Raw genomic sequence first — 27,825 nt, 5'->3', positions numbered from 1 at the left:
TTTCTTAGGTTAATAGCAACCCTAATAAAAACATTCCTAAGCTAGAATAAAAAAAAATCTGCTTTGTCCTTACCTTACCTATGAAACTGAAAGAACAAAACAAACCTACCCTGCTTTGACCATCCACTAAGATTGCCATGATTAGGTACTTTGAACCCTGGAATGTCACTACTTAATTCTTTGAAAATGTTCTTCAGACTAAAAAAAAAAACGGTCGAAGTTATTTTACACTTTTATTCATTTTACACAACGTTTCAACACTAAATGGCTCAACACAAAATTTCTCTATCAAGCCAAAGTAATTTTTCAACACAAAGTAACGCTTCAACACAATATTTATCTATCAAGCCAAAGTAACGTTTCAATACAAAACACTTCAACACAAAATTTGTCTATGAAGCCAAAGTAGCGTTTCAACACAAAGTAACGCTTCAACACAAAATTTGTCTATCAAGCCAAAGTAACGTTTCAACACAAAACGCTTCAACATAAAATTTGTCTATCAAGCCAAAGTAACGTTTCAACACAAAACGCTTCAACATAAAATTTGTCTATCAAGCCCAAGTAACGTTTCAACACAAAACGCTTCAACATAAATTTTGTCTATCAAGCCAAAGTGACGTTTCAACACAAAACGCTTCAACATAAAATTTGTCTATCAAGCCAAAGTAACGTTTCAACACAAAACGCTTCAACATAAAATTTGTCTATCAAGCCAAAGTAACGTTTCAACACAAAACGCTTCAACATAAAATTTATCTATCAAGCCAAAGTAACGTTTCAACACAAAACGCTTCAACATAAAATTTGTCTATCAAGCCAAAGTAACGTTTCAACATAAAACGCTTCAACATAAAATTTGTCTATCAAGCCAAAGTAACGTTTCAACACAAAACGCTTCAACATAAATTTTGTCTATCAAGCCAAAGTAACGTTTCAACACAAAACGCTTCAACATAAAATTTGTCTATCAAGCCAAAGTAACGTTTCAACACAAAACGCTTCAACATAAAATTTGTCTATCAAGCCAAAGTAACGTTTCAACACAAAACGCTTCAACATAAAATTTGTCTATCAAGCCAAAGTAACGTTTCAACACAAAACGCTTCAACATAAAATTTGTCTATCAAGCCAAAGTAACGTTTCAACACAAAACACTTCAACATAAAATTTGTCTATCAAGCCAAAGTAACGTTTCAACACAAAGTAACGCTTCAACACAAAATTTATCTATCAAGCCAAAGTAACGTTTCAACACAAAATGCTTCAACATAAAATTTGTCTATCAAGCCAAAGTAACGTTTCAACACAAAACGCTTCAACATAAAATTTGTCTATCACGCCAAAGTAACGTTTCAACACAAAACCCTTCAACACAAAATTTGTCTATCAAGCCAAAGTAACGTTTCAACACAAAACGCTTCAACATAAAATTTGTCTATCAAGCCAAAGTAACATTTCAACACAAAACGCTTCAACATAAGATTTGTCTATCAAACCAAAGTAACGTTTCAACACAAAGTAACGCTTCAACACAAAGTAACGCTTCAACACAAAATTTATCTATCAAGCCAAAGTAACGTTTCAACACAAAACGCTTCAACACAAAATTTGTCTATCAAGCTAAAGTAACGTTTCAACGTCGAAGTTATTTTACACTTTTATACATTAGCTAAATTACCGAAGTTCATATCAAATGCTAAAGATCAAAAATAGTTTCAATAAATAGGCGTCTTCCAAGCATATTTTCAATTGTCAGTACACCTTAAGAAAGCTGGCCATCCATACATAGTCTACATTAGCCCAAGGCTAAATGTAGGAACACAATAAGGAAAGAGGGTGAATTTACTTGTATTTGTTCGAGAAGTTCCTCATATATTTTGTTACCCCTTTTTTGAGCACCAAGTGCAATGAAAATTAAGTCTATTGTTTGAATTCATTAAGTGGAATAAATTAAAAAACAGGGGATCCAATTTTTAATGAAGAATCTTCCTTATGCAGTTATACAGTTTTTAGTCATAGCGGGCTCACAACTTTGAAAAAAAAATAATATGAGTGAAAAATTAGCAAACACTAAGCTAAAAGAGATGGAGCCACTTGATTAAAAATTGGCAGATGGAGCCACAACCACTTAAAAACGTTTAGATTTGTTTCGAAGGTGCTGTTGTTATAGATATCAACATGTTGTTAAAGTTCACGATTTATTTTCACGATGGCGGTAACACTGACGAAAATACGGTACTACTTTAAAAACTTCATAATTTTTAAACAACCAAAATGAAAACCACAATTTTTAATTATGATACAGCTAAGGTAGGTATAGAGTGGGCAAGAACGTTTTGTTTGGACGTCCTTGGTCCTTTAAGTTAATTTAGCTTATCACTTACCAAAACATTTCCCCTTTATGCCAAGACACAAATTTACCTTGGCCGACAATAATAAGATAACTAAAAAAAATGTAGTTAATAACTCATATAATACAGTTGTTAACATAGTTATTAATCAGTTTCAGTTTTTGTTTATTTTTGTTCTGCATAGTTTGCAGTTTTTGGTAAAACTAAGCTTCGAAATTCAAAAGTTTGTATATTTTTGCGCCTCCACATTCAGTTTCTGTTTTTCTTCTTTTTTTTGTTCTTTTCACTCCACTAAGTACGTTCACTTTCGTACAGGGGTTGAGATCATCATCATCAGCATCATCGCAATATACGAACACAGTGCTGCGAATAATGAGGAGGAATTGAAACCCCACAAAGACACTGGAAATTTCAAGCATTGAATAAAATCAATACAAAATGCAATTATACGTGCCTTCATTCTTTTTTTTTTTTTTTTTTTTTTTTTTTTTTTTTTTTTTTTTTTTTTTTTTTTTTTTTTTTTTTTTTTTTTTTTACTTCTCTAAGTGCATTTTCAACAGGGATTGAAATCATCGTCAATGATAAATATGCCTCCATAGATATCGAAAGTACACCCCCCACTAAATTGTGTGAATTAACACAACTTATGACAGTCAAAATCCTGTTCAGTCTAGAAGATTTCTTAAACAAAATGGTAAAATAATAGATTTTTGGGCACGGGAAAAGGGGATTCTTTTAAAGAATCTAGTTTAGTAAATATTTTACCCTATTCCCCATAGACAAACGATTAGGGTGTCTGATATATTTTTGAATTTGACTTTCTTCAAAAATTTCCATTTGTTCTTTCTATTGAGGAGCACTAGCTGGGGTGCCCCTCGGTAAAGATTTTTCATTAAGTAATTTTCATTTAGAAAGGGTTTTTTTGCTTCTCCATTACAGTAAATCACAAAATTGCCCCCTTTCCCGACACATCTTCAAAAATACAACTTTCTCCTCCCCCCGCAATTGGCGTCTCTGCTCCTTTTAAGTTTTGACATTAGGACTGTTCTTCTTGTGAAGATCATAATTGTGGTTCAGGAGCACCATAATTGTGATACAATAAATTCTCAACTTTAAGCCATGAAAAAAGAAAAACAGTCAGATCATTATATATGGTTCATAACCTCGGGCCTTCTGTTTGGAATAATCTGCCGGCTAGCATCAGGGAGTATGTCACACTTAGCACGCGCAAGCTAGCGTAAGTGATTTCTGACAGAGGACGCCCCTCAACCAAACATAAACAGACAGCCTGGGTGTATCCAGAAACCTAATCTGGAGAGGAATTAGACCGAAATCTTGGCCTGAAAGGGAGAGGGGAGACAGTAAATCTTTATACAAGTTGTTTGGTAGGCAATGAGAGGGGTTAAAACCATTGGCCAGATCTTGTTTTTTTTAGGGGAAGGTACCAGCAGAACATTCTGTCATCACCTTTTTCTAACACTTTCAAGTAAGAACTGGGCGACATAAATAACTTACCAGAAGAGTTTAATTTTTTTATTGGAGTTAAAACAAATAGTTTTTTTTTGCAATTTACGAGTCGGCCTGTCGAGTGGAGGAGTTAAAACTCGGAAATTCCTTGAAAAAATTCAGTCCAGGTTAAAACAGTAATAAAACTTGCCAAAACCTACAGCTTATAGCAACAGAAGTCCTCTTTTTTAAATTGTTTTCGGCTTTAAAAAATAAAAGACCATGTAAATTAGGAAAGTATCTAGTTTCTCTGTAATATTTAAAACAAATCTATATTAATCGTTGGGCTTAAAAAGCATTATCAACCCAAGAGACCCCACCACATCTCCTTTCCATGTGTAAACTCTTAGACCTTGACATAAGAGTCAAATTCATAATCGATTCGAGAGCCTTGTATTTAGTTTTCTTAGTTCTAAGAAATTAAATTTTTGGACAATATAAGACTAAGCTTCGAAATACAAAAGTTTACATATTTTGATAATTTGGAGGGAAAATGTTAATTTTGAGAGTAATTTAAATTCCTGTACCAACACATTCATAATCAACTTTTATTGACAGTTTCTCTGCTTGTAAAAATTGGGGTCGTCCGGGATTCGAACCCGGGACCTCTCGCACCCTAAGCGAGAATCATACCCCTAGACCAACGACCCGTACTATAAAATAAGTTTCAAATAAATAAACATCAAAGATACAATATCTTTCATTTATGTTAATTAAATAATGGGAGACAGAGCACTTGCGTGCGTTTTAGAAAGTAGAGAAAAAACCGTAAATACCTAGAATATGGATTCTCCATAAAGAGACATAATAAAAAAATAAACGAAAAGCATTTTTAGATTGCTAAGATTATGCTCTTTTTTACACTCAAGTAACGTTTGTGATGATTCACCAGGCCCCTTCCCCCTGCTTGTCCCGTATATACTCCTATACTCTATACTACACTAACATAAAATAGAATGGTACCATTAGATTCTTTATTTTATTCTCCTTGTCAACATAATTTTCTTTACGCTGACAAAGCACCCCCTCCCCCTGACAGACACGTATATAACCCTAATAATAAATTTGTTTGATTTTCTTTTTTAAAATCAGTTATGCTGAGTGGACTCGAGACATTCTGTTCAGTCGGAGTGATTTTGCTGAATATTGCTACTACTCAACCACCTGAGGCCAACACTGCTACCCAAACTACTTTTCTATCCCAACCTATCCAAGCCTCACTCTTTAAACCCTCCCAGGAAGTTCCCATTTTCCCTTAAATCTTTGCTTACGACATTCTCCGACTCCAACCGAAGACGACCTGCTTTTTTTTACCCTAGACGGTTGGCCAAAAAGGACAGCCTTTGGCAATCTGCCATCTTTCATCCAAAGAACGTCCCCTATCCATCTCCACCTCCCTATCATTATAGCCCTAGAAAGCGGGATTGAACCCCACATTTCGTACAGCCTACTGTTTTAAATACAGTCAGTCAGTAGGGTGCCCAAAACAATCCGTAGGCAATTTCTCTGGAGAACATCGGGCAGTCACTTGTGCAGGAATGTTTTCGGGGGGGGGGGGGCAAAACCTTTGAAACAGCAGATATAAAGTAACACTTTTTTTATTTAGTAATGCAAAAAGCACGTATATCGGAAAATACAGATTAACTTTAATCTGTAGTATTGTAGCGGATGAGGGGAAGAAGACTGAAGCCTCAAAAGTACGTTTTAGGCTCAGGTTGTGTTCATAGCGATTTAGAACCACTGATTAATCTATTATACCCCACTGAAAGGGAAATTTTAAGGTTAACAGTGCAATATGGATGCTGTGGGGGGTAGTTCTTCTATTGCAAAAACGTAGATTTAAATAAAAAATGATAGTTTCCAAAATTGATCCATTAAAAGCTGTACTTTATCCTGAAAAGGGGGGATAAACGCCCTAATATTAAGGATAATTCTATTTTGCTAAATTACTTCAAAGAGGGTAAAAAGTTAGACAGAAAATGGGTTAATAATTGGGCAGTGACTTGACCGGATAATTGCATGCTGTAAAATCCCCAAAAAAGGCTTCACACATGTATCTAGATTTTTAATAAATGTCCTACTTTTGCCAGAAATCCTAAGAAACCATGAGGAAATTAAACATTTCACAAAATTTCGGGGGAAGCCAGGCCCGAAGCCCCCCCCCCCTGCGTACGTGCCAAATATCGGGCAAATCCTACTCCGTTTTTCGGAGCGCCCAAGCTTTAGAACCATACTTGACCACTGTCATCACTGTAGCTTCCAAAATTCTAATCTTGGTTCACAGATTTATTTTCCTATTAACAAAACTAAGAGAAAAATACAAATGTTAAAATCATCAACAATTTTTAAATTATAATCCTCATAGTCTCCAAAAATTATGCGCATATACCTGATGGGGACTGATAGGCGTTTACAGGTTGGCGGTAAAAATCAAATGGAGATGGGCCTGAAAACGCCGGCCAAAACATTATTCTCTGAATATTATACTTGTGCAGAGCTGCTAAAAGAGAGGGGGACTGGGTCAGTTACCACGGGCGCCACAGCTGGGGGGTTGCCCACTTTGATCAAATTTTTTACTTCGATTCAGCGTTTATGCTTATATTTGAATCGGGGGATCTATTTAATTTGCCCCGGGTGCCGCCAACCCAAACAATGGCTCTGTACTTGTATATTCGACAACTCTGGGAATAAGGAGTGTCCATAAGGAGTGTCTTAAGGTTAGGCCTTACATTCAACAGCACTTAAAATAGAGAACAGGAGTTAGCTTATTCCATTTAAAAGAATAAGAAACAAGGGCAACCAAATAAACTTTTCTAGGGGGGGGGTAGAAACCTACAAAAGATAGATCAACTTGATAAACTTTTTTTAAATTTAATAGTATTATTGTATCCAAATACTGGACGAAAGTCAATCTTTAAAAAAATATTTATGTTGTCTTCTTGGTGGAGGGGGGGGCAAGACGGACAAATATTTGGTCCACCCTCAGAGGCAAGCATTGCCATAAGTATATTTCACCTTCAAATTGTAGGAATGCAACAAAAGACCTGAAACACAATATTCTTCAACATATTAACGAATTAAATTTGGAAACAATCAAATTTATTTTCAGAAAAAATAAACTAAATCCACTTGGCTTTGTGTTCGTTAATTGTTTCGGCTCTTACCCGGAATTCGTTATTTGTATATTACGAACTTCCTTAACAATTGCTTATTTATCCCACAAAATCAAAACAGGAGGTACAAAATTCAACCAAGGTTAGTAAAAAAAAAAGTCCGTTTAGGAGGCGGGGGACTGCTGTTGATAAAAGCACCAAAAACGGACATATGAAATAAAAATTATAAGAAACTCTAGAAGAAGCGCACAAATCTTCACGTTTAGCAATTGGGTCCCTTCCCCTTACTACGTACGTGTTTGATCAATTTTATTCACGCATCTAAACATAAAATTATTTTTCTGGATTTGATTCACGTTAATAATGGGCCTTCCTAAGACTATCGACCACCAATAATCTGCATAAATAGTTCCCCAGAATAGGATCGAAGTACCCATAGGGGGTTCAAAATCGATTTAAAGGGGTTCCGAAAAACCAATAAACAATTCCTAAGCATCGCGTTTAAGAATCGGTACATAGGCCCCTTCCCCCTACTACGTACATGTTTGACTCAGTCTTAATCACGAATCTAAACATAAAGTTATTTTTCTGGATTTGATTCACACTAATAATGGATCTTTCATAGACTATCGACCACCAAGAGCCATTTAAAGGGGTTCTGAAAACCAATACACAATTTTTTCAAAATTTCGTTTGTTAATCGGGCCATTTCCTGCGTTGGTTGGACAGTAGGAAACAGCCATATTTCAAATGGAATGAAAATATACCATGAAATGAAATGAAAATATAACAATGGTTTAAATCAAGTTTAAAATCTAAATGTTTCTTTTATACGAAAACTAGTAAAAATCGGAGCATTTCGCTTCACACCCAAAAGCCTTTATCCAGCTCGAAAAACTATATTTTTCCAGCCTAAATTTATGTATGATTTTTCAATAATTCGTAGGTAGAAGTGTACTGCTAGGTTTAATTTCAGACAGATACCCAAAGGAGTCCTATTGTAGATTTTCGAGAGAAATTTCAGCGAGTTTCCCTTTCAGTAAGACAAACCGGCCGGAAATTAAGCGACGAAGCCACTTGTTCGTTTTCGCATTTGCCTGAGGTTAGCTTGAACTAACGCAGAAACGAAAAGAATACCGATGTGAAGACCTGAGCTCTGTTTTCAGGGCAGCCACATCCAACACAGAATTTGACATTGTTTGTGCAGATTATCGTTTTGATTAAAAATTGTAATTGAAAATTGTAACGCGCCAGATGGTTGAACACTGGTTCTGAGAAGATATAAACCCTTGTTGAACCTTGTTGATTTCTACCTTGTTGAAACCTTGTTGAATTCTAGGACCACTGGATCGATAGGATCACCCCTGGGAAAAAACAACAACAAACAAACAAATAAACATGCATCGATGACTGACTTCTGGCAAAAAAAAATACGGAATTCCACATTTTTGTAGATAGGAGCTTGAAACTTCTACAGTAGAGTTCTTTAATACGCTGAATCTGATGATTTGATTTTCGATAAGATTTTATGACTTTTAGGGGTGTTTCCCCTATTTTCTAAAATAAGGAATATTTTCTCAGGCTCGTAATTTTTGATGGGTAAAACTAAACTTGAGGAAACTTATATATTTAAAATCAGCATCAAAATGCAATTCTTTTGATACAACTATTGGTATCAGGATTCTGTTTTTTAGAGTTTCGGTTACTATTGAGCCGGGTCGCTCCTTAGTTAATGCTTAGTTATAATGCTTAATTAATAATATTTGTATGATATAATTTAATTATATTATATAATTATATTATATAATATTATATTATATAATTATATTATATATATATATATATATATATATATATATATATATATATATATATATATATATATATATATATATATATATATATATATATATATATACATATATATATATATATATATATATATATATATATATATATATATAAGCATTGATAATAATGCTTAGTTAATGCGTTACAATTTTCAATTTACAAGGTTCAACAAGGTAGAATTCAACAAGGGTTTGGTTCTTTTCAGAACCAGTGTTCAACCATCTGGCGCGTTACAATTTTGAAAAACCCGTGTCCAACACGGTTGGGACTGGGAAGATGAAAACGCTTTAAAGTTTAGTTGGGTTGAGGAGAGCCTGAAAACGATTTTTGCCGAACCCACACAAAACACGCTTCAAACCCGGTGCCTGAAAACACAACTTTATTTTTTACTAAGCGACATGGAATCCGGCTGGCGGAGCGAAAGTTCGCTCATGTCAATGCCTAGTTTTTAAAAAAAACTAACTTCAGACTCATATCTGCCGTTTTTAAGTACTTTTTTAATAACTGCGTGTTTAAACTGCAGTATCAACAAACATAATTTTCTAATTTAAATGTATAATATAATAACTTAATCCAATAATCAAAAGGTATAATTATAAAACCATAATAAAAGGTATAGTTACAAAACCATAAGGTTAATTATAAAATAGGAACAAAACTAATAGCTCCAACCTTTGTTAACCTCTTTTTTGCGTATACTTAATAGTAAGGCGTAATTTACTATGGGGCAGGGGAGGGGGGCAACTTCCCCATCCAGACCATAGTTTATGCCCCTCCCTCTCAGACCCCAGTGGAAATTCAGATCCTCTCAGACCCAGCCGAAATTTAGTTCCTGCAAAAAACTTCGTCAAAGCTAAGATAAACCTGCATGGTTCAAGCATCCAGAGAAACGGGTCAGTTTTCTTAGTATATCTTCGCCTTTATGGAACTATATGGCTCATTTTTAACTGTCATTTCCACTTGATTTGGGAATATTGGCCCAATATTGCCTCATTTCTTAGGATTTTGATGCAATTACGCCACTGTATAAGAAAACATGTCTGTCAAAAGGGCACAATACCCTTTTTGTTAATTCTGCATGCTAACACAACCCTAACTATTTTTATAAGGATACGAGATAAGGATGACGAAATGCCAGATTTATATGACGCACAGGGGGGTCAATAGTGTCAACGTTTCGGTAGGTGTAATTAACCTAGCAACTATATATCTTAAAAACAACTGCGGATTGTTCCTGATTGGGAAGATACCATCACGGATAGCCCATTCCCAGAGTATGGTGAGATTTTTTTGTCAATGTAATGCCCAGGCAGTGAATAAAATTACGATTAGAAATTGGTGGTTCTAGAAATACCCTAATGGGAGAAATACATTGTACAATAAATTCTTCTACAATAAATGATCAATTTTCCGTTTATACAGAGCCCACTTTGTGAAATTAAAGGTGTAAGTTTATCTGGGTCCAATTTGAAATGTTCTAGAAGTAAGCAGATTCGTATTTGATAAAAAAAAATCGGAGGAGGGGGGAGGGAGGCTTACCAAAGAATGAAAGAGTTACAGCTCGAGCTGCATTTAAGTGTTTATCTGCACTTTCAAGACCCTTTCACGAGTCAGACAATTTTTTTTAGGTTTTTAGGAGGTATATTTCTTATATTTTCATTTTTAAGAGCAATTCACGATTCGGAGAGATATTTTGAAGGGGAGGTGGAGGTTAAAATCCAATAACACTCTCTGGAAACAGCCCTGAGATGTATAACTTGTTTTTAATTCATTACTTCCTAAATGTAATTTAATCCATTAATTTACCATTACATACGTTACGTTACATCTCCAAAGTTCCTCTTTCATTGGTTGTTAAAATTATGACTTTGGTTCTTGTTCTCCCTAAAAAAAACAGCACCTATGATCTCTTCAAGAGTTCCATTTTGGTTTATTTTTTCTATTTCTTGTTTATTTTCCTTCTTTTTTCGCCATTTAAGACGGAATGATATAGAAATCCAATTTTCTTTCTTTTTTTACCCCAAAACACAACTCAACAGGGAGGTATTTCCCCTCTAAGAGCAATTTACTCCAAAGTTAAAAGTGGTAGGAAATAACGTGACAAGTGAGCAAGAGATAAAACAATCCAGGTTCATTTTTGTTTTGTACTACAGTTAAAAAAAATTATCTGGTCAAAAAGTCCAATAATTTCTTAGACCAAGTAACTAAGCATGAGAATACAAGACATAGTAACATAGTAACACTAAGTAACTAAGCATGAGAATACAAGAACACATTGTAACCCAACCCAATCCCACTGCAATTCATAGGGACTCAGCCCTATTTCGTGTAATCCATTTGAACTTAGCCTCATTTAATTGTATTTCACCGTGACTCAACCGCATTACGTTGCATTGCATTGGAACTCAGCCCTATTTCATTGTATCCCATTGGAAATCAGCTCAGTCCAGAACATTTAATTTGAACTCACCCCCATCCCGTTGAAACTCAGCCCTATCTCTTTGCAAAACACCCCCCTTTTCATCGGAACTGAACCCCTGTCCATTGCATTCCACTGGGACTCAGTCTTGCTCCATTGCGTTTCATTTGAGCTTAACCTCATTACGTTGCATTCCATTGGAACCCGACCAATTTCCGTTGAAGTTGAACCTCATCCCACTGAATTCCATAGGAGCTCAACCTTATTCCGTTTCATTTATCGGAGCTTAACCTCATTACGTTGCATTCCATTGGAACCCGACCAATGTCCATTAAAGTTGAACCACATCTCACTGAATTCCATTGGAGCTCAACCCCATTCCATTGCATTTCATTGGAATTCAACCCCATTCCATTGTATTCCATTAGAACTCGGCCCATTTTAATTGAAACTGAACTTCATTCAACTCAATTCCATTGGAACTCAGCCCTATTCCATTGCATTTCATCGGAGCTCAACCTCATTTCGCAGCATTCCATTGGAACGCGACCCATTTCCATTGGAACTGAACCTCAGTCCACTGGATTCCATTGAAACTCAGCCCCATTCTATTGCATTTGATTGAAACTCAACTCTATTCCATTGTATTCCGTTAAAACTCGACCCATTTCCATTGAAACTGAACCTCATTCCACTGAATCCAATTGAAACTCAACCACATTCCATTGGAGCTCAACCTCATTGCGTTGCATTCTATCGAAACTCAAACCATTTCCATGAACCTCATTCCCCTGCATTCCATTGCAACTTCACCCCATTCCACTGCATTCCATTGGAACTCATCCCCAATCCAATGCATTCCATTGGAACTCTACCCATTTTCATGAACCTCATTCCATTGCATTGAATTACAACTCCACCCCATTCCACTTCATTCCATTAGAACTTGCATTCCATTGGAATTGAACCCCATTAAATTAGAACTCGACCCATTTCCATGAAATTTTCTTTTAGGACTTATTTTCTTTAGGATTACCTTGGAGGAGGAGGTACTCCATTCTGAACGCTAAAACATAGTCCATGAGCTTGATTCGGTCCATGATATGGATCTTGTCCAATAATGACAACACGGACTTCCTCGAGGCGACATTGTTTTGTCCAGTTGAAAACTTGGTCTTCAGGGGGATATATAGTTTTTGTTTTACGCTCTTTGCTTACAAAATCATGTAGCTGAAAATTAATTTAAAAAAAAGATTAAAACCAGAATACGAACTGAATCTGAGCTGAACAAAAACTGAATCCTGATAGTTGTTTTCTTTTCTTTTCGCAACAAAAAAAAACCTACTGTATCAGTTATACAACTGAATAAAATCTACTTTTCTTGTTGAGATGTGTTTTTAAATTATATTCAAATCCTTTCTGTTGAAAAGTTGGAAGTTGGGTGGTATTAACGGGAAGCTGACCCCTTTGCTGCTCTAGTTATAGAAGTTCTTGCACAATTCAGCCTAAACAAGATGCAATAGCCCTACTTTCCAGCTAAAATCTGGTAGGGCTGGTAAAGGGCGTGAAAAATACCATAGACCCGCTATGGTCCTTAGAAAAAATTTCTCAGCAGAAAATCAACTATACAATTCATTCACATAGTAGCTTGAATACATTAAACTGTTTGATTAATATTGTTTTGATTCATTAAAGGTTTGATATTCATCCCTGTACACTGGGACATTTGGGAGAAGTCTGCATAACATCAAATCAAATGACAGACCTCAGGGAATATTTCTTCCCCTCTCCTCCCATTTGTGTGCACCAATGTTAGCATCAATCGGACAAATATAGTTCTTAGGGTATGAATGCCTTCACTAGGCCTACAAGGTAGAGCCATAAAACTACCCACGATTAAACAGTTGATACCAGGTCTAACCCCTCCCGCCTCAAGTCGCCAATAACTGGGAGCTTCAGCTTTTACCATAGCGAAGCAGATTAGGGTCACATGATGAATAGAAAATAGCTAGGCAATAAAAGGAAAAGTTGGTTGAATAAGAAAAAAGTTTTAATTTGAGGAAAAGAGTTGGGCCATTCTGTGATAAGACTGAAAAACATTTTCAATGACCATCTAAGGTAGGGCTACAAAAAAAGAAAAAAAAAGTGATTGATAGCTGATGATGAGGACTTCTCACTTTTAAGGCACAGAACTTGGCATATTTAGCAGTGAGCATAAGTGGCGTTGTTGTAAAAAAAAAACTATAATTTATAATTTAATTATATTTATATAATAATTTATATTTATTATATTATATATTATATATTTATATAATAATTTAATTTATAATATAATTATAATTTATAATTATAATTTATAACTGTTGCTTGTTTTAAGTATCAAATTTGTTCTTTACTTTGAGCAGATAATTTCTTTTAAAATTAATCCATGCTCGTTTTTAACATAAGGAAAACAAGAAAAATAGTGGTCCATTACACTTCATAATATGTTCGACATTAATATTTTTCCAAATTAACTACCTTTGAAACCTTATCACCAAGTAAAAATATAATCCTTGTTAACGGCAAAATTGTAAAATGTTCTATGTTTCCTGTTTCGCCACAGTTGCTCAGGTCAGTTTTTTCCCCTGATATTTAAGGTGCTTTTAAATTCTAAAATCTATCAGTTCAAGATTAGATTCTCTTGTTTTAAAACTTTCAAAAGAGGAAATGAGTACACCTTCTAAATCTGCAAATACGACAGAAATGGAATCACTGAAAAATAAAAAGGTAGATATACAGTGAACATAATGTCCTGAATTAAAAAGAAATCATTAAAAAAAAAATAAGACTTAATACTTTTTATAATGATATTCATACTATAGCTAGATAGGTCGAATCGGTTGTAGTTTGGTCATGGAATTTGGTAGATGGGGATCTATTCCAGGAATCCATTAATTGTTTCAATAATTATTTCCAGTATTTAAAGGAAACTCCGATTCACTTATTTGTCATTGAAATGCCTAATAAGTGCTGATAATAATAGTTAATATAAGCTCCAAAGTCGGCTATTTGTAATTCTAACGTCTAACAAGCGATGAGAACATACTATTCCTTGCGTTTCGGATTCACGTACTAATCCATAAATTCAGAACTGCCTCTATGTATAAAAAAACATGCTTTTTCAAAAGTAAGAAGCAACATTAAAACTTAAAACGAACAGAAGTTATCACGAACAATTATTGAAAAAATTTGTTTTTTATTTAATTTCTGACCGTTTTTTTATGGTTTACCAAGTGGTTTACCAACTGACATATAGCGATCGCAATTTCTGTCCGTCGGTCTGTCTGTCACGGTTTTCCTAGTTCGGGCACTTCCAGATAAGCTAGCACGATGAAAATACGCGGTCGTATCAGGAACCAGCCAAGATTAAATTAGAAATAGTTACTTCCCCGATTCGGCCATCTGAGGGGGGAGTGGAGGGACGGTTAATTCTTAGATATGTATCTTAGATTTTAGATATGGACGGTTAATTATTTAGAAATAATCTTGATATTTAGAAGGATCTCGTGTCTCAGAACTTTTATTTTAAATCCTGACCGGATCCGGTGACATTGGGAAGAGTTGGAGGGGGAAACAGGAAATCTTGGAAAACGCTTAGAGTGGAGAGATCGGGATGAAACTTGGTGGGAAGAATAAGAACAAGTCCTAGATACATGATTGGCATAACCGGAACGGATCTCCTCTCTTTGGAGGAGTTAGGAGGGGAAGTAATTCGATTAGCTTGGAAATATTAGAAAAAATGAGGTATTTCTAACTTGCAAATGGGTGATCGGATCTTAATAAAATATGATATTTAGAAGTACCTCGTGTCTCAGAGCTCTTATTTCAAATCCCAACCGGGTGCAGTGAGATTCGGGGGAGTTGGAGGGGGAACCAGAAATCTTTGAAAACGCTTAGAATGGAGAAATCAGGATGAAACTTGGTGGGAAGTATGAAGACAAGTCCCAGATACGTGATTGAACTAACCGGACCAGATCCACTTTCTTTGGGGGAGTTGGGGGTGGGGGCGTAATTCGGCAGTTCGGAAAAATTAGAAAAAATGAGGTATTTTTAACTTACAAATGGGTGATTGGATCTTAATGAAATTTGATATTTAGAAGGATCTCGTGTTTCAGAGCTCTTATTTTAAATCTCGACTGAATCCGGCGACATTCGGGAGAGTTCGAGAGGGAATCCGGAAATCTTGGAAAACGCTTAGAGTGGAGAGATCAAGATGAAACTTGGTGGAAACAATAAGCACAAGTTCTAGATATGTGATTGACATTACCGGACCGGACCCACCCTCTTTGAAGGAGTTGGGGGGGGGGGGGGGGGGGGGTAATTCGGTTAATTCAGAAAAAATAAGAAAAAAATGAGGTATTTTTAACTTATGAACGGGTGATCGGATCTTAATGAAATTCAATATTTAGTAGGATCTCGTGTCTCAAAGGAATGTGTCTCAGAACTTGGGGGGAAGAATAAGCACAAGTCCTAGATATGTGATTGACATAAGCAGATCACATCTGGTCTCTTTGGGAGAGTTGCGGGGAGGGGAGATTTCCAGTGCTTCGGCGAGCTCAGTGCTTTTAGACCTGCTAGGACGATGCAATACAAAAAAATTGGTACAAAACATTAGATCTCACTACAACTAACAGTTCACCAAAGCACCAAGCCGCCTGGGGCCAACACCGCTACGCACGCTATTCCATCTTGATCTATTCAAAGCCTCCCTCTTTACACCATCCCAGAAAGTTTCCATTTCCTTTAAATTTTTCTTTATGACATCCTCCCGCCACAGACAAGGACCACCTGGTTTCCATTTACCCCTAGACAGTTGGCCGAAAAGGACAATCTTCAAAAACTTGTCATCCTTCATCTGCAGAACGTGCTCTAGCCATCTAACATTTCTTTCATTATATCCTTAGAAAGCAGGACTAAACCCCATTTTTCGTAGAGCCTACTATTTGAAATATGGTCAGTCAGCCGGGTACCCAGAACAATCTGTAGGCAATTTCTCTGGAAAACATCAAGCAAATCTTCATCCGCATTTTGGATCGCCCATATTTGACCACTGTTATTGCTGTAGCTGCCAATATTCTAATCTTGGATTGCACACTAATATTCCTATTCTTCCGAACTTTTTTTAATTGTGAAAAAACACCCTGAGCCTTGGTTATTCTACTTTTAACACCTTCACTGCTCCCACCATCTTTACTAATAATACTACCAAGGTGAGTGAAGCTACCCACCTGATCAATCTTTTCATTACCCAATGTCACCTTTTCATCTTTAGTTATTCCTAGCCTTTGTGGCTTAGTCTTCTTAACATTAATTTTCAAACGTATTCTAGCACCCTGAACTCACAAAACATCAAAAAGTTCATTCATTTTGCTCACACTTTCATCTAGGATGCTTAAGTCATCATCATTATCTATGTCCAGGAGAGTTTTTCCTCCCCATTTGATTTCGTGATATCTCATTGCCTTTCCTGTGCTTCTTAGGACAAAGTCCATCAAAAGGATCCATATAAAGGGGATAGAACATAACCCTGCTTAACTCCTGATTTAATACAAAACCAGCTCCTAACCCCAATTCTTACCTTACCCGCAGCAGTGTTATTCTCGTAAATTGCACTAATCACTTCAATCTATTTGTCTTGTGTACCATACAAGAATAAGATCTTCACAAAAGCTCTTCTATCAAAAGAATCAGATACTTGCTCATAATCTATAAAACTAAGAACCAAAGGTATTTGATAACTCAGGCACTTTCCTTCTCAATTATTAGCCTAAAAGTGAAAATTTGGTTAATACATCCTCTACCTTTTCTAAAACCTTTTTTTTCTCTTAAAACTTTGCCTACAGCATCTCTCAGTCTAAAAAGTGTCATATTACTAAGTAATTTGCTACCTACAGAGCCCTGATTACAACATTGTACAAAAATCATAACTTCCTAGGAGGTAGTTACCCTTCCAAAATTTCAGCTTTAAATTAAACCCAGACACTACTAGATGGTGATATTTACTTTTAACATCAATAACAGCACTCCTATATACCCTAGCATCTTGCATTGATCCTGCCAGTCTGCAGTTTACTATAACATAATCAAAAAGGTTTGCTGTCTTACCATCACGTGAATACCATGTTAACTTGAGTGTCATATTATGTCCAAATAACGTATTGCTTATAACTTGATTGTTATACCTGCAAAATTGCAAAAGTCTGTAGCCATTACTGTTTTATTTCCCTACACCAAATTTACCTAGACTAGGATATCATCTATCCCTATTTCTACCAGCCTGGGCGTTAAAATCTCTAAGCAAAAACACCATATTTCTACCTGGGACCCAGTCTATTTACTCCTGTAACTGTAATTAAAATTCATCTGAGCCACCAGTATCTCCGTCAGTCGGTTCTACAGGGGCAAAGAATACTATAACTGATACCCTTAACATTTTAGTCATAAAATGAACAATTAGTATTCTATTATTAATACCTTCCCAGCCTAAACAAGACTTAGCAGCTTCCTTGTTCATCATAAGCTCTACTCACTGTCTCTTTACTCCATTCTTCCTGTCTGAGTAAATAAATTCTAGATAGCCTAATTTCATGCTTCCTACCCTTGGGATATAAGCTTCTGAAACTCCTAATAAGTCCACTTTAAATTGTCTAAATTCATCAGTCAAAATGTCAATATGATAGTCATTTTTGAATGTCGAGTTCCAATTTTCACACTCTTTAAATCATTTAAACTACTTTGGCCTCAGGAAAAGCAATGATCCCAGATACCTGTGCAGGTTGGGGATCAACTTATCTTTTCAAGTGTACAACAAAGCACTTGAGCCGGACTGCAAGAAGTCCCTGGGGCCTCCAGTATGAATGGAGGCTTTGTGCAATTCTGGGAAAATCTTGGTCACAACATGGCTTTCAGCACTTGGTGATGCTCTTCTATCAACAAGAGTCAAAATCCTGCACAGACAGTCTCAAGTCTATTACCTTCAACTCATTATATATTCATGCCTACAAATATTATGCTACTATGTGAAGGCAACCCAAAGTAGATAAGTTAGTTAGGAAGAGGTTTTTCAGCCAGAAAAGGTCCATCAAAACAGATGAAGTCCAGAAGAATTAACCATTAATTAGAATCCTGTGCGAATGCTGTGTTGTTTACTAGGCTATAATTTCCTCAAGGGGCACCACTCCTCAAGTAAGAATAGAGTTGACCACAAGGTCCCCAGTCTTCCAGGTACCCCAAGAGGGTCAAGACAGCCCTTTGCAGAGGCCATTGTCCATAGATCTGAATCTTATGAACAAAATCAAGATCTATTCAAAATTACAGGCAAATGAATAGCACAATACCCAAGGCTGTTAGAATAAAGCTTGGTTCAATTATGAGATTGAGCATCCTGTGCTGGGCAAGGGAGTTGGGGGAAGTAGAGGGGGATATGTACTGCAGCATTGGTGGTGAATTTGGCTGAAAAAAGCCGAGTATATACAACATTCACCTTTGCCCACCTGAAAGCTTGTTTAAGCTATACAACTGTCTTCTGCAGCAGCCCACTGCTGACAATTTTAGTAAAAGCCAAGCACCAGCACTTATATTTATGATTGTTTAGTATGTGTTTATTGTTTATAATGTATTGTATAATGTTTTTAAATTCACCAAGAAGTGTGTTTGTTAAAAGTTGCTTTTCTTTGCTAAAAATTGAATAGCACCTACTTCAATAGCACCCCTTTCTGCCCCCCAGTATAATACTGTAGCTATGCCCCTGGAGAGTATACACCTAGATTGGTAAGGCCTCTTGTAAAAATTCTTATTTAAGAAGCGTCTTTGAGAAGAAGGTTGCAATGTTGGTGTCCATTATCAAATATTCCAGTCAAACTTATGTAAACTTAAGGGGATTATTCTCTTTGTTGAATCTTCTTTGATGTCAACATTATCTTTTATATCTTTATGCAATGAACCTTAAATAATTTCAGTTTCTCCTACTTCTTCTGTAAGTTATCATCAATTCCAATTACAAATTGCAACTGTGGAAGAGTTTATTCTCTTACTACCAAATAAAAACAAGAATCAATGGACATGACCAATATCAAAAGGTAAATCCCCATAGAGTTTGACAAACTTGCTGAAATAACTTTCTATCTTAAAATAAAAAGAGGATAATTATTGGAAAGAAAATAGACTGTCATGAGCCCCTAAAATCTCTGTGTTTATCATAGCCACCCTTAATTTTCTCAAAATATGGTCTTTCATCTCTCATAGTTTGGTATTTCACCATCTACCAGCCTCTATATTTTTCTCTGTCATAAAATTTCCTCTTCAGCTTGTCATCTCTGCTTCACTGTCTTTCTTTTCCAGCCTTGAAACACATTGTGCTACTTGGTCATCACTGTAGGCTAATTGAAGGACCTTGTTTGTGATCAGTTATGACTCCAGCTCAATATAGAAGTGCTCATGTCTACAACACAGATGGGATCCCTGTTAGCAGAGACATGTTAAGAGGTCATTATCTCTCCACACAAAGTCACACTTGATTTGCAAGTTTTAGGGTGTCTCAACAAACTTGAAACCTCCTACCCTTCCCCCAAACTCAATGTTGATTATGTTCATATAACATTAACTTTTTTGTTTATAACAAAATTTTATTTAGTTCCTCTGGAAAAAAAGAAACTTAAACAACTTGCCATTAACAGCCCCTTTAAGATTAAAGAAAACCCTGTTTGTGGCTGTAAACCTAACTACTGTGAATCCACTATATCTTTCCATCTAATTCTTCTTTCTTTCATCTACTTTTTCTTTCTTTTGAAAACAAATTCTCTTATCATACTTCTATCCTTTTCAAAAGGTTTAACTTAAACATTCTTTTGAGCAATTCAAAACTACCATTCTTACAGACTCCACAAGGTTGTTCCAAATCCAGCTTTTGTGAAATTTCCCTCCTTGAACCAAGAAAAAGTTATCCTACACATAGGCCTGCTGGAGAGGAGAGAGAATTTCACCCAGAGAAGATGGAAAAGGGGATGCCACAAAATTAAAGCTTTAGTATTACACACCCCTTACCACTGAAAAAAACCTGCAATGCATCCCTGAACACTGGAAAAATTGGCCATGTAAGCCAATGTATATACCATGTTTTTTCTTCTTTTTTTATTTATTTTTTTTTTACATCAGAATAACCCCATGAATCAAACTACTGAAGGTGGTAGGTCTCCAATTTGAAAATTAGACTATAATCAAAATTTTAGTGAACTGGTTTACTTTGAAGCTTAAAACTATACATTATAGATACTCAACTCATACTTTTTTGAAGTATTCCTTTTCTACTTCTGTTTTCAGGCATTGCCACCAGGATATCCCAACATGGTTCTCCAGCCCACTGAACTTTGCAGAAACAATTTTTGTATCTTCAGTCACCTCAAGTTTTGAGTACTTTCTCAGAGGTGAGGTATCATCTTTGATAGCCAATTCTGTCTTTCTTATTACCTATGAAATTATTAAATATAACTGAAACAGTCCAAAAATCACAGTAGTATTTATGACATGACAAAGGGGGTGTTATTAATTTACCTTAAAATACAATTGCTAGGGACATGGATAAATCTTGTGGATACCAGTCATACTAGCATGTAATAGCAACAGTTCACCTTATTAGGCACATTGCAAGCTATGCAACATGGCTTGTTTAACTTTTTGTTGACAATAGATAACTTGGAAATTTCATCACCATCAAGTAAAGGATTTATTATGCAACTTAATGGTGACTTGCTTCCCATAAATAAGATATGAAGCAGCTTGTATGTCATCAACACTATTGTTTTAATATTTAGTAAATGACAACTTATAATTACTTACAACACAACTGCCTGTCCATGGATTAGTTCTATGTTTCTGTTGATATAAAGTTGAACAAATTTCAACTCTGTTTTATACATAATTTTCTATTGCTCTAGAGCCTGAAATTTTCTTAACTTTGACTATAAGCTCTGTGAGATAGTTTGAAGGAAAAATGTAAGCCAAATTTTTGGTCTGAAAAGCCCACTATAATATATCAGCTATCATATATATAGCTTATATAATATATAAGCTATCATTAACATAAACAACTCTAAGAGGGTTTCCAAAAATCTTCCTTTTGGAGAATATGTCCCCTTTTTCAACCTCTATTTATCTTAATTTACCTTAATTTCACACTTTGCAAAAGATCTACTTTGCGAGGTTTCACTTTTGTAACACAGATTATAAAAGGTTGCAAAAAGTCAGTATTCTTTTTTAGGGGGAAAGAGCAGAGTACTTCAAACCACTTCCTTGGGGATCATTAAGACTGTGGATCCATTCCTGATAGTTCTATTAATATAGCATAAATCAGCAGCTTTCCAAGATGATCAAAAGCACCTAAGCTATACTAGAATTATGCCAAAACTTGATAAAATTCTAGTTGATTGACTTTTGGCTATCTCAGAAAGGGGTTAGGTTAGGAAAATGAAATTTTCAGGGATGGTTCTAAAGGCTAAAGTATGTCCTGGGAAGGTATTTTGAAGTACCCAACTCTACTCCTTCTCCCTATACAGGGCCCTGAAATTTGTCTACACCACAGGTCTATACCTATTGAAATTTTGACAAAATGACAATTTACTTTAATTTTCTGTTACCATTTGCCTTTTCTCTGTCTTTAGTTCTAAAAATGCAATTCCTGTTATTTGAGTAGAATTCTGAACCAAATCAATGTTTTTTTTTTCAAAAATTTAGAAAATGTAGCCTAGGCTATTTGGAAATCTTTAAACCTTATAAATTAGGATTGAGCTAAGTTGTGAAGCTGAAAACAATTTTGTTGTACTCTATTCAAGCAGAAGATCTATTTTGCAAGGTTTCACTGTTATAACACATATAGAGGTCATCAGAGGTCAGGACCCTCTAGAGAGAGAAGGAGTAGAGGTGGGAACTTCAAAATACCTTCCTGGGACATACTTTAGCCTTTAGACCCATCCCTGAAGGTTTCATTTTCCTAACCTAACCCCTTTCCGAGATAGGCTAGCCAAAAGTCAATCAACTAGAATTTTACCCCAAAACTTTTCCCCAATACATGAAGATCATACTGTTATAAGCATTTAAGAGAAGAGATAGACAATAATTTTAAATCAGATAGTACCTTAATCTAGTTTTGAATGCAAATTAAGGCATAATCAACTAGCTAGATATGGTTGGGCTAGCTTGTCTGCACAGGGAAAGAAATAAATTTTATATTAAGTTTATAGCATGAGAAAGTATAATGACTGTCTGCTGAAAAAGAAGAATGACTTATAAAAATACATTACTGTGCTGGAACTATTGCTACGCTTTATAAACTCTGTTAATCTAGCCTGCCTAGTCATGTTTTTTTAAGTTAAATTCACTGCTAAAAGGTTTTATTTTAGATGGCAGAGCTAGACAGCAGCCGAGCAAATTTTGCAGTCCTAAACAGGCCTACCAAAGGAGCAGTTTTATACTTTTTTTTTACGCTTTGCTCGATTTTGGTGATGCCGGGATGATTCAAGATCAAAAAAGAACAATTTTGCAAAAGAAAGATATTTTGCACTTTTTTCTATCGATCTGTTTTTAATGATAATTTTTACTCCTTTCTTTAGAGAAGCAGGACAAGCGCTTTACGAGTTTGATTTTTTTACGTAAGGGTTTTGTCCCGTTTCCATGACCTGTTCATTTTTCCTAAGTATTAGCTAAATAATAACGAATAGCTTAACCTTTCAAACAAAAGTTTGAGACATTATATAATAACTTTTTAAACAATTTGTTTAGGTTTCTCTTTCGTATATTGTTCAGTAAATAACAACCACCAATTTAGGAGAGAGAGAAGTTGATAAAATAGCCCGTTGGATCTGATTTGCGGTAATTTTCGCCTGGTTGATGTTTGACCTGAATGGAAACTTTAGTTGGGGTAACTTTACCATGGCTTCATCTATGGTATTTTAGACTAAGTCGGCCAAGTGTAAGTAGCTTTAAGTTGATCAGATTGGGCTTCATCTAGAAAAGTCACTTCAAAAACGTCTTTTTTGCCTTTAAAGGGCCGATGAAAACTGGAGCCGCCGAAAAAGTAAAAAATAAAAAATAAACGCGAAAGATTTTAACTGAAGATGTTCCAATGGTTCAGGTAACGAACTTTTAAATAAATATCAAAAGAATTATCTAGAAATACTTAAAGAAATTTTCAACTAATTTCGGAGGTTCGAGAAATGTTGTTGCAGCGCCATTTATTTTGAATTGTGTTTCTAATTGAGCGGATTTTTTTAACAATTAGCCACATGGTAAAGATGAATTCTATAATTGTTTAGTTCATTCAGGTTTTTTGAAATGTGTTAATATTTGTGATTTGGTAAAATTTATTATATTTAGTTTACCTATTGTTGCTAAAAAGAGGGATATATTAACAGGATAAGCTTGTTTTGGTGTTACTTGGTTGTTTTACATTTGCTGTTTTTTTTTCTTTCATAGGCATGTATTTTGGGGGTGATACCTGACACGGGGATGCCATGGATATTCTGTGGTAGCCACAACACTTGGCTGGGTAGAGAATTTAAAGTGGCGAAACCCTATATAGGCCAGTGTATTCTCCTGATGAGCCTTTGTGTTGGGTTGTTGCCACTGAATTATTTGTCTTTATTATTTTTTCTATTGTTTGGTAAATGACGACTTATACTTATTGACGACATGACTGCCTGTCCATGGATTATTCTTTATGGTTGATTGTGTATGGCTATGCTGTTTGACCTATGTGATTGTATGGATGAGTAGGGTTAAGGCCTCATTCAAGTGCTGGTCTATATTAATCACTAATTTAGGAAAACAGTCTTCCTTTTCTCCTTCTGTCTCTCTTTTTTTTGTGTTTGTGCTGTTGCATTGGTGATTTCTCTTTTCATGATATAAATATATAGCATACTAAGTATACCAATATCTGGCAAAGCGACAACCTCGTTTCGCACAGATAAAACAACTAAAGTAATAGATAACGAAATATATGGAAGACAAATCAGAGAAAGTAGAGAGAGAGAAAAAATAATAGACCTAATATTAATTACTCACCACGTCAAACCAGACATCCCACCCAACGATAAACAAGAAGAATTTTCTTTTTCAATTTTTTTCAACCAGCAATGGAACAACAGGAAGATAATTTAGATCTGAGAAAAAAATCTAACATATTAGGGCCAATGCTACAAGTAGCTCTGATAATATGCACCATACATGGATGAAGAATTTTACCCCTTTGTACAAACAGGAACTCCTAAATTGCTATAACCGTAAATTTAGGTAATTTAGTAATTTAGGTAAGAATTTAATTTAGGTAAGAATGAACAAAAGTAAAATAAATAGGACGTTTAGCTTCCAAAGGCAAAACCGAGTTCATACGATGTATAATACTTATGTTCCTTCCTAGCTTTGATCTTAGACCATTATATGTGGCTTCCAATTTATGTTTGAGTTAACCAGTATATCTATTTAACATGATATATCAACTCGTGATATATCTGTAATTGACACAGGAGACTTTATAAGCTTAAGACCTGGAAGGGCTCGTCATGTACCTGAATATACAATAAATTTAGTTTTTGAAGTATTCAAAGCTAGTCTATTCGCCGTAAACCATGCTATTATTCTATCAAATGCAAGAGTTAAATTATGTTTTACAATTTGCATATCAACTTAAAAAACTAAACAGTCTGTGTCACCAGCAATTAGTGTAATCATCCCTAGGCTCACAATTGAATTACTCCTATAAGTAACATAAATTACAAACAACAGAGGGGCTAAAATTGAACCTTGGGTTACCCAAACATTGTTTGACTGATTTGAAGGCAATGAGTTTACATTGCTCCCATCAATACACTGAACTCCATATTTAAGCATGACATTACTAGCACATTAGCCTGACCCTGTATGCCACAATTTGACAATTTTCCATTTAAATTATATGGCCTATAGTTTCAAACGCTTTTCGTATATCCACAAATATAGTAGCTGGAATTTCATTCTTATTCAAGGCATCATGTGTAAATGGGCTATTGCCAAAACAGCACGTTCTGTGGAATGGCCATTGCAAAACCCAAATTGGGACTTACTAAAAAAACTTTCTTCGAGGAAATTAACAATTCTAACATACAAACAACAATCTTTCCAACAGCAGATTTTTAGATATAGGTCTATAGTTAGACGGATCATTCACATCTCCCCCTTAATGTAGTGTACTTCTTGTTGGGTGGTGTTCTTGATAGATGGAAAGACACCATTTTTGAAACAGAGATTAATTATATTCACAAGAAAATTAACTATACTAGGCATAATCGAATTAAGTAAATTCGTATAAGATCGGTCAATTCCGTCAGATTGTCCATTTTTTAGTTAAAGAGGTACCATCATCAATTCAGCAGATGAAACTGTGGTGAGGAATAAGTATCAGTGAGTAGAAGGGACTTAAAAAAGTTTTGAAGTTAGCAGAATTTGGTGCTAAATTTTGGGATGCCTCTTCTGACGTCTTTTGGCGAAGTGAGTATTGAGCATGTTAGAAACGTTAATTTTTCCTTTAAAAGCTGCATTACCATCTGGGGTCATCATCTCATCCGGAAGAGAATTCATCTTTTTTTTCGCAGATAGAATCAATTATTAATGACCACACCTTCTTAGGAGATGCAAGCAAATTATTGAAAGCCTTTAAATAATACTGCTATTTATCAGACCTTAGAACTTTGTTTAGGCAATTCTTGTAAGCTTTAAAAGAAGCTTGATTTAGCTCATCTGGAAGAGACAAATATTTTGTATATAACCTGTCCTTTAATTAGATTGACCTTAGTAGACCTCTTGTAATCCAAGGCCTTTGGGTCTATTTTAACGTCTTAAACGGGTTGAAGACATGGGACAAGCCATATTGAGTGCTTACAAAAATTCATGTACAAAAGAATGTGAAGCTTGATTTGTATCCTCACAGTTTAAGCATGGTGAGGAATCAATTTTAAGCAGCAGCCCGTTCAATCGCTGAACAGATGTGGCATCTAGTCTTCTAGTTGTCTTGATCGGAGCTTTCGCTTGTTGACACATATGAGTCTCCATCAGAAGCATAAAGTGGTCTGATGTGTCATCGACAATAAGATTACAGGAGTCAAATTCAATATTGAAATATTGTCGATAATCGTCACTGTCGAGCTTATAATTCGGGTTGAACATGGCAAGCTCGGAGAAGGTCCAGTGAAAGACAAAGTGTCAAAAAATCAAGAGCCAAAAGTGAATAATAAGTGGATGAAAGAGCATGACTAGCATTACTTATATCAATTTTAAACTCCCCAATATACATAATTTATCGACTCCCTTTAATTATGAAAGAAGAAAATATATCCAACTTATAAAATGTTTCACAGAAGAACTAGATGGTCTAAAGAGCAAGAGGCAAAAAAACTTATCAGTCCAGAAATCAAGCTCAACAACAAGGAATTCAAACACCGTTTCTTCACATATAGAATCAAAATCTGAAACAATTCTACAAGAAGAATCACTATGAATAAAAAAAAGGCTTCCTCTTAATCTAGCATTCCTAGTCTTAGAAATGAAATTGTAACCATTAATATTCGCTAGCTGACTAGTTGGCTCATCTAAAAAAGTTTTACAAACACCTAATATATCCAATCGGTGGTAAGGAAGGAATAAATATAAATGGTCCAAGCTGCTCATTAGCCCGCAACAGTTTAAACACAATCAGCCAAAATTTTTAATAAATATAATGGGTCTCTTTCAAAATAGTCCAGCCTACTCGATTTCCCGTCACCAGTAGAATGAAATGTAATCATTTTGGACTAATCAAGCCGTCTGGTGGGGTTTTGCAGTGAGGCGGTGATAAACCATTAGCCATAACTATAAATGGAAAAGAACAGCACAACTCATATAACATCAGATCTTCAGCTGAAAGAATAAACAATGCAAAAACTTAACCTAATTTTTAGGCCCATGAAGAAAGGAAAAAATGGTGAAATTAAAAAGAAACATAAGAACATAAAGAAAAAGAACACAGTAAAACCAAAAGAAAACAAAGGGTAAAAAAAATAGAACAACGTGTATAGACAAAAAAGATTAACACCAACATTGACCCGTGGTCATTTTTCTATTCATGACACAAACCAATGAAAATGAACTTGTTCCATTCTTCGATCAAGGATATTTCATCTATAAGCAAACACAATATATAATTCTTCGCGCAAACAATATTAACAAACTAATATAATTTTATCCAAGCAGAAAAATTGTCTTTCTTAACTTTTAGCCACACATTAATAAACTTATGACGCCATCGAAATGAGACGATAAGATGCGACTTTTTCATTTCTCTTGATTTCAAGAGTAGTGAGATTTGAATCAAGTTAAAAGCAGGAGGAAGGTCCATAGAAATTATTATCACACTATCTTTTAGCTTATTAACATTATTCATTATGGCTTGAACATAACTCTCTGAATTTAATGAAGCAAACACGGAGGACTCCTTGTGTCGATTATTTTGATTGATACGCTTATTTGCTGTATATCCTGC

At 35.3% G+C, this 27,825-nt stretch overlaps 1 protein-coding gene and 1 non-coding gene across 2 annotated transcripts in view; both read right to left on the bottom strand.

The window, feature by feature from the left end:
- Positions 1-22,691, bottom strand: part of LOC136035242 (uracil-DNA glycosylase-like) — a 38,187-nt gene extending 15,496 nt beyond the window's left edge. The window contains exons 1-4 of the mRNA XM_065716902.1: positions 22,580-22,691; positions 20,568-20,750; positions 12,280-12,473; positions 110-198 (exon numbers count right to left, since the gene is read on the bottom strand). Of these exons, the coding sequence (XP_065572974.1) occupies positions 110-198; positions 12,280-12,473; positions 20,568-20,750; positions 22,580-22,636 (523 nt within the window). The 5' untranslated portion in view covers positions 22,637-22,691. The remainder of the gene's footprint in view (positions 1-109; positions 199-12,279; positions 12,474-20,567; positions 20,751-22,579) is intronic.
- Positions 4,439-4,510, bottom strand: Trnap-agg (transfer RNA proline (anticodon AGG)). The gene has a single exon. It is a non-coding gene; the product is annotated as a tRNA-Pro (tRNA).
- Positions 22,692-27,825: the final 5,134 nt, after the last annotated feature.

The sequence above is a fragment of the Artemia franciscana genome, chromosome 14 (assembly GCF_032884065.1).
Source record: "Artemia franciscana chromosome 14, ASM3288406v1, whole genome shotgun sequence".
NCBI classification, from domain to species: Eukaryota; Metazoa; Arthropoda; class Branchiopoda; order Anostraca; family Artemiidae; genus Artemia; species Artemia franciscana.
This window is presented reverse-complemented; position numbering and strand designations above follow the sequence as displayed.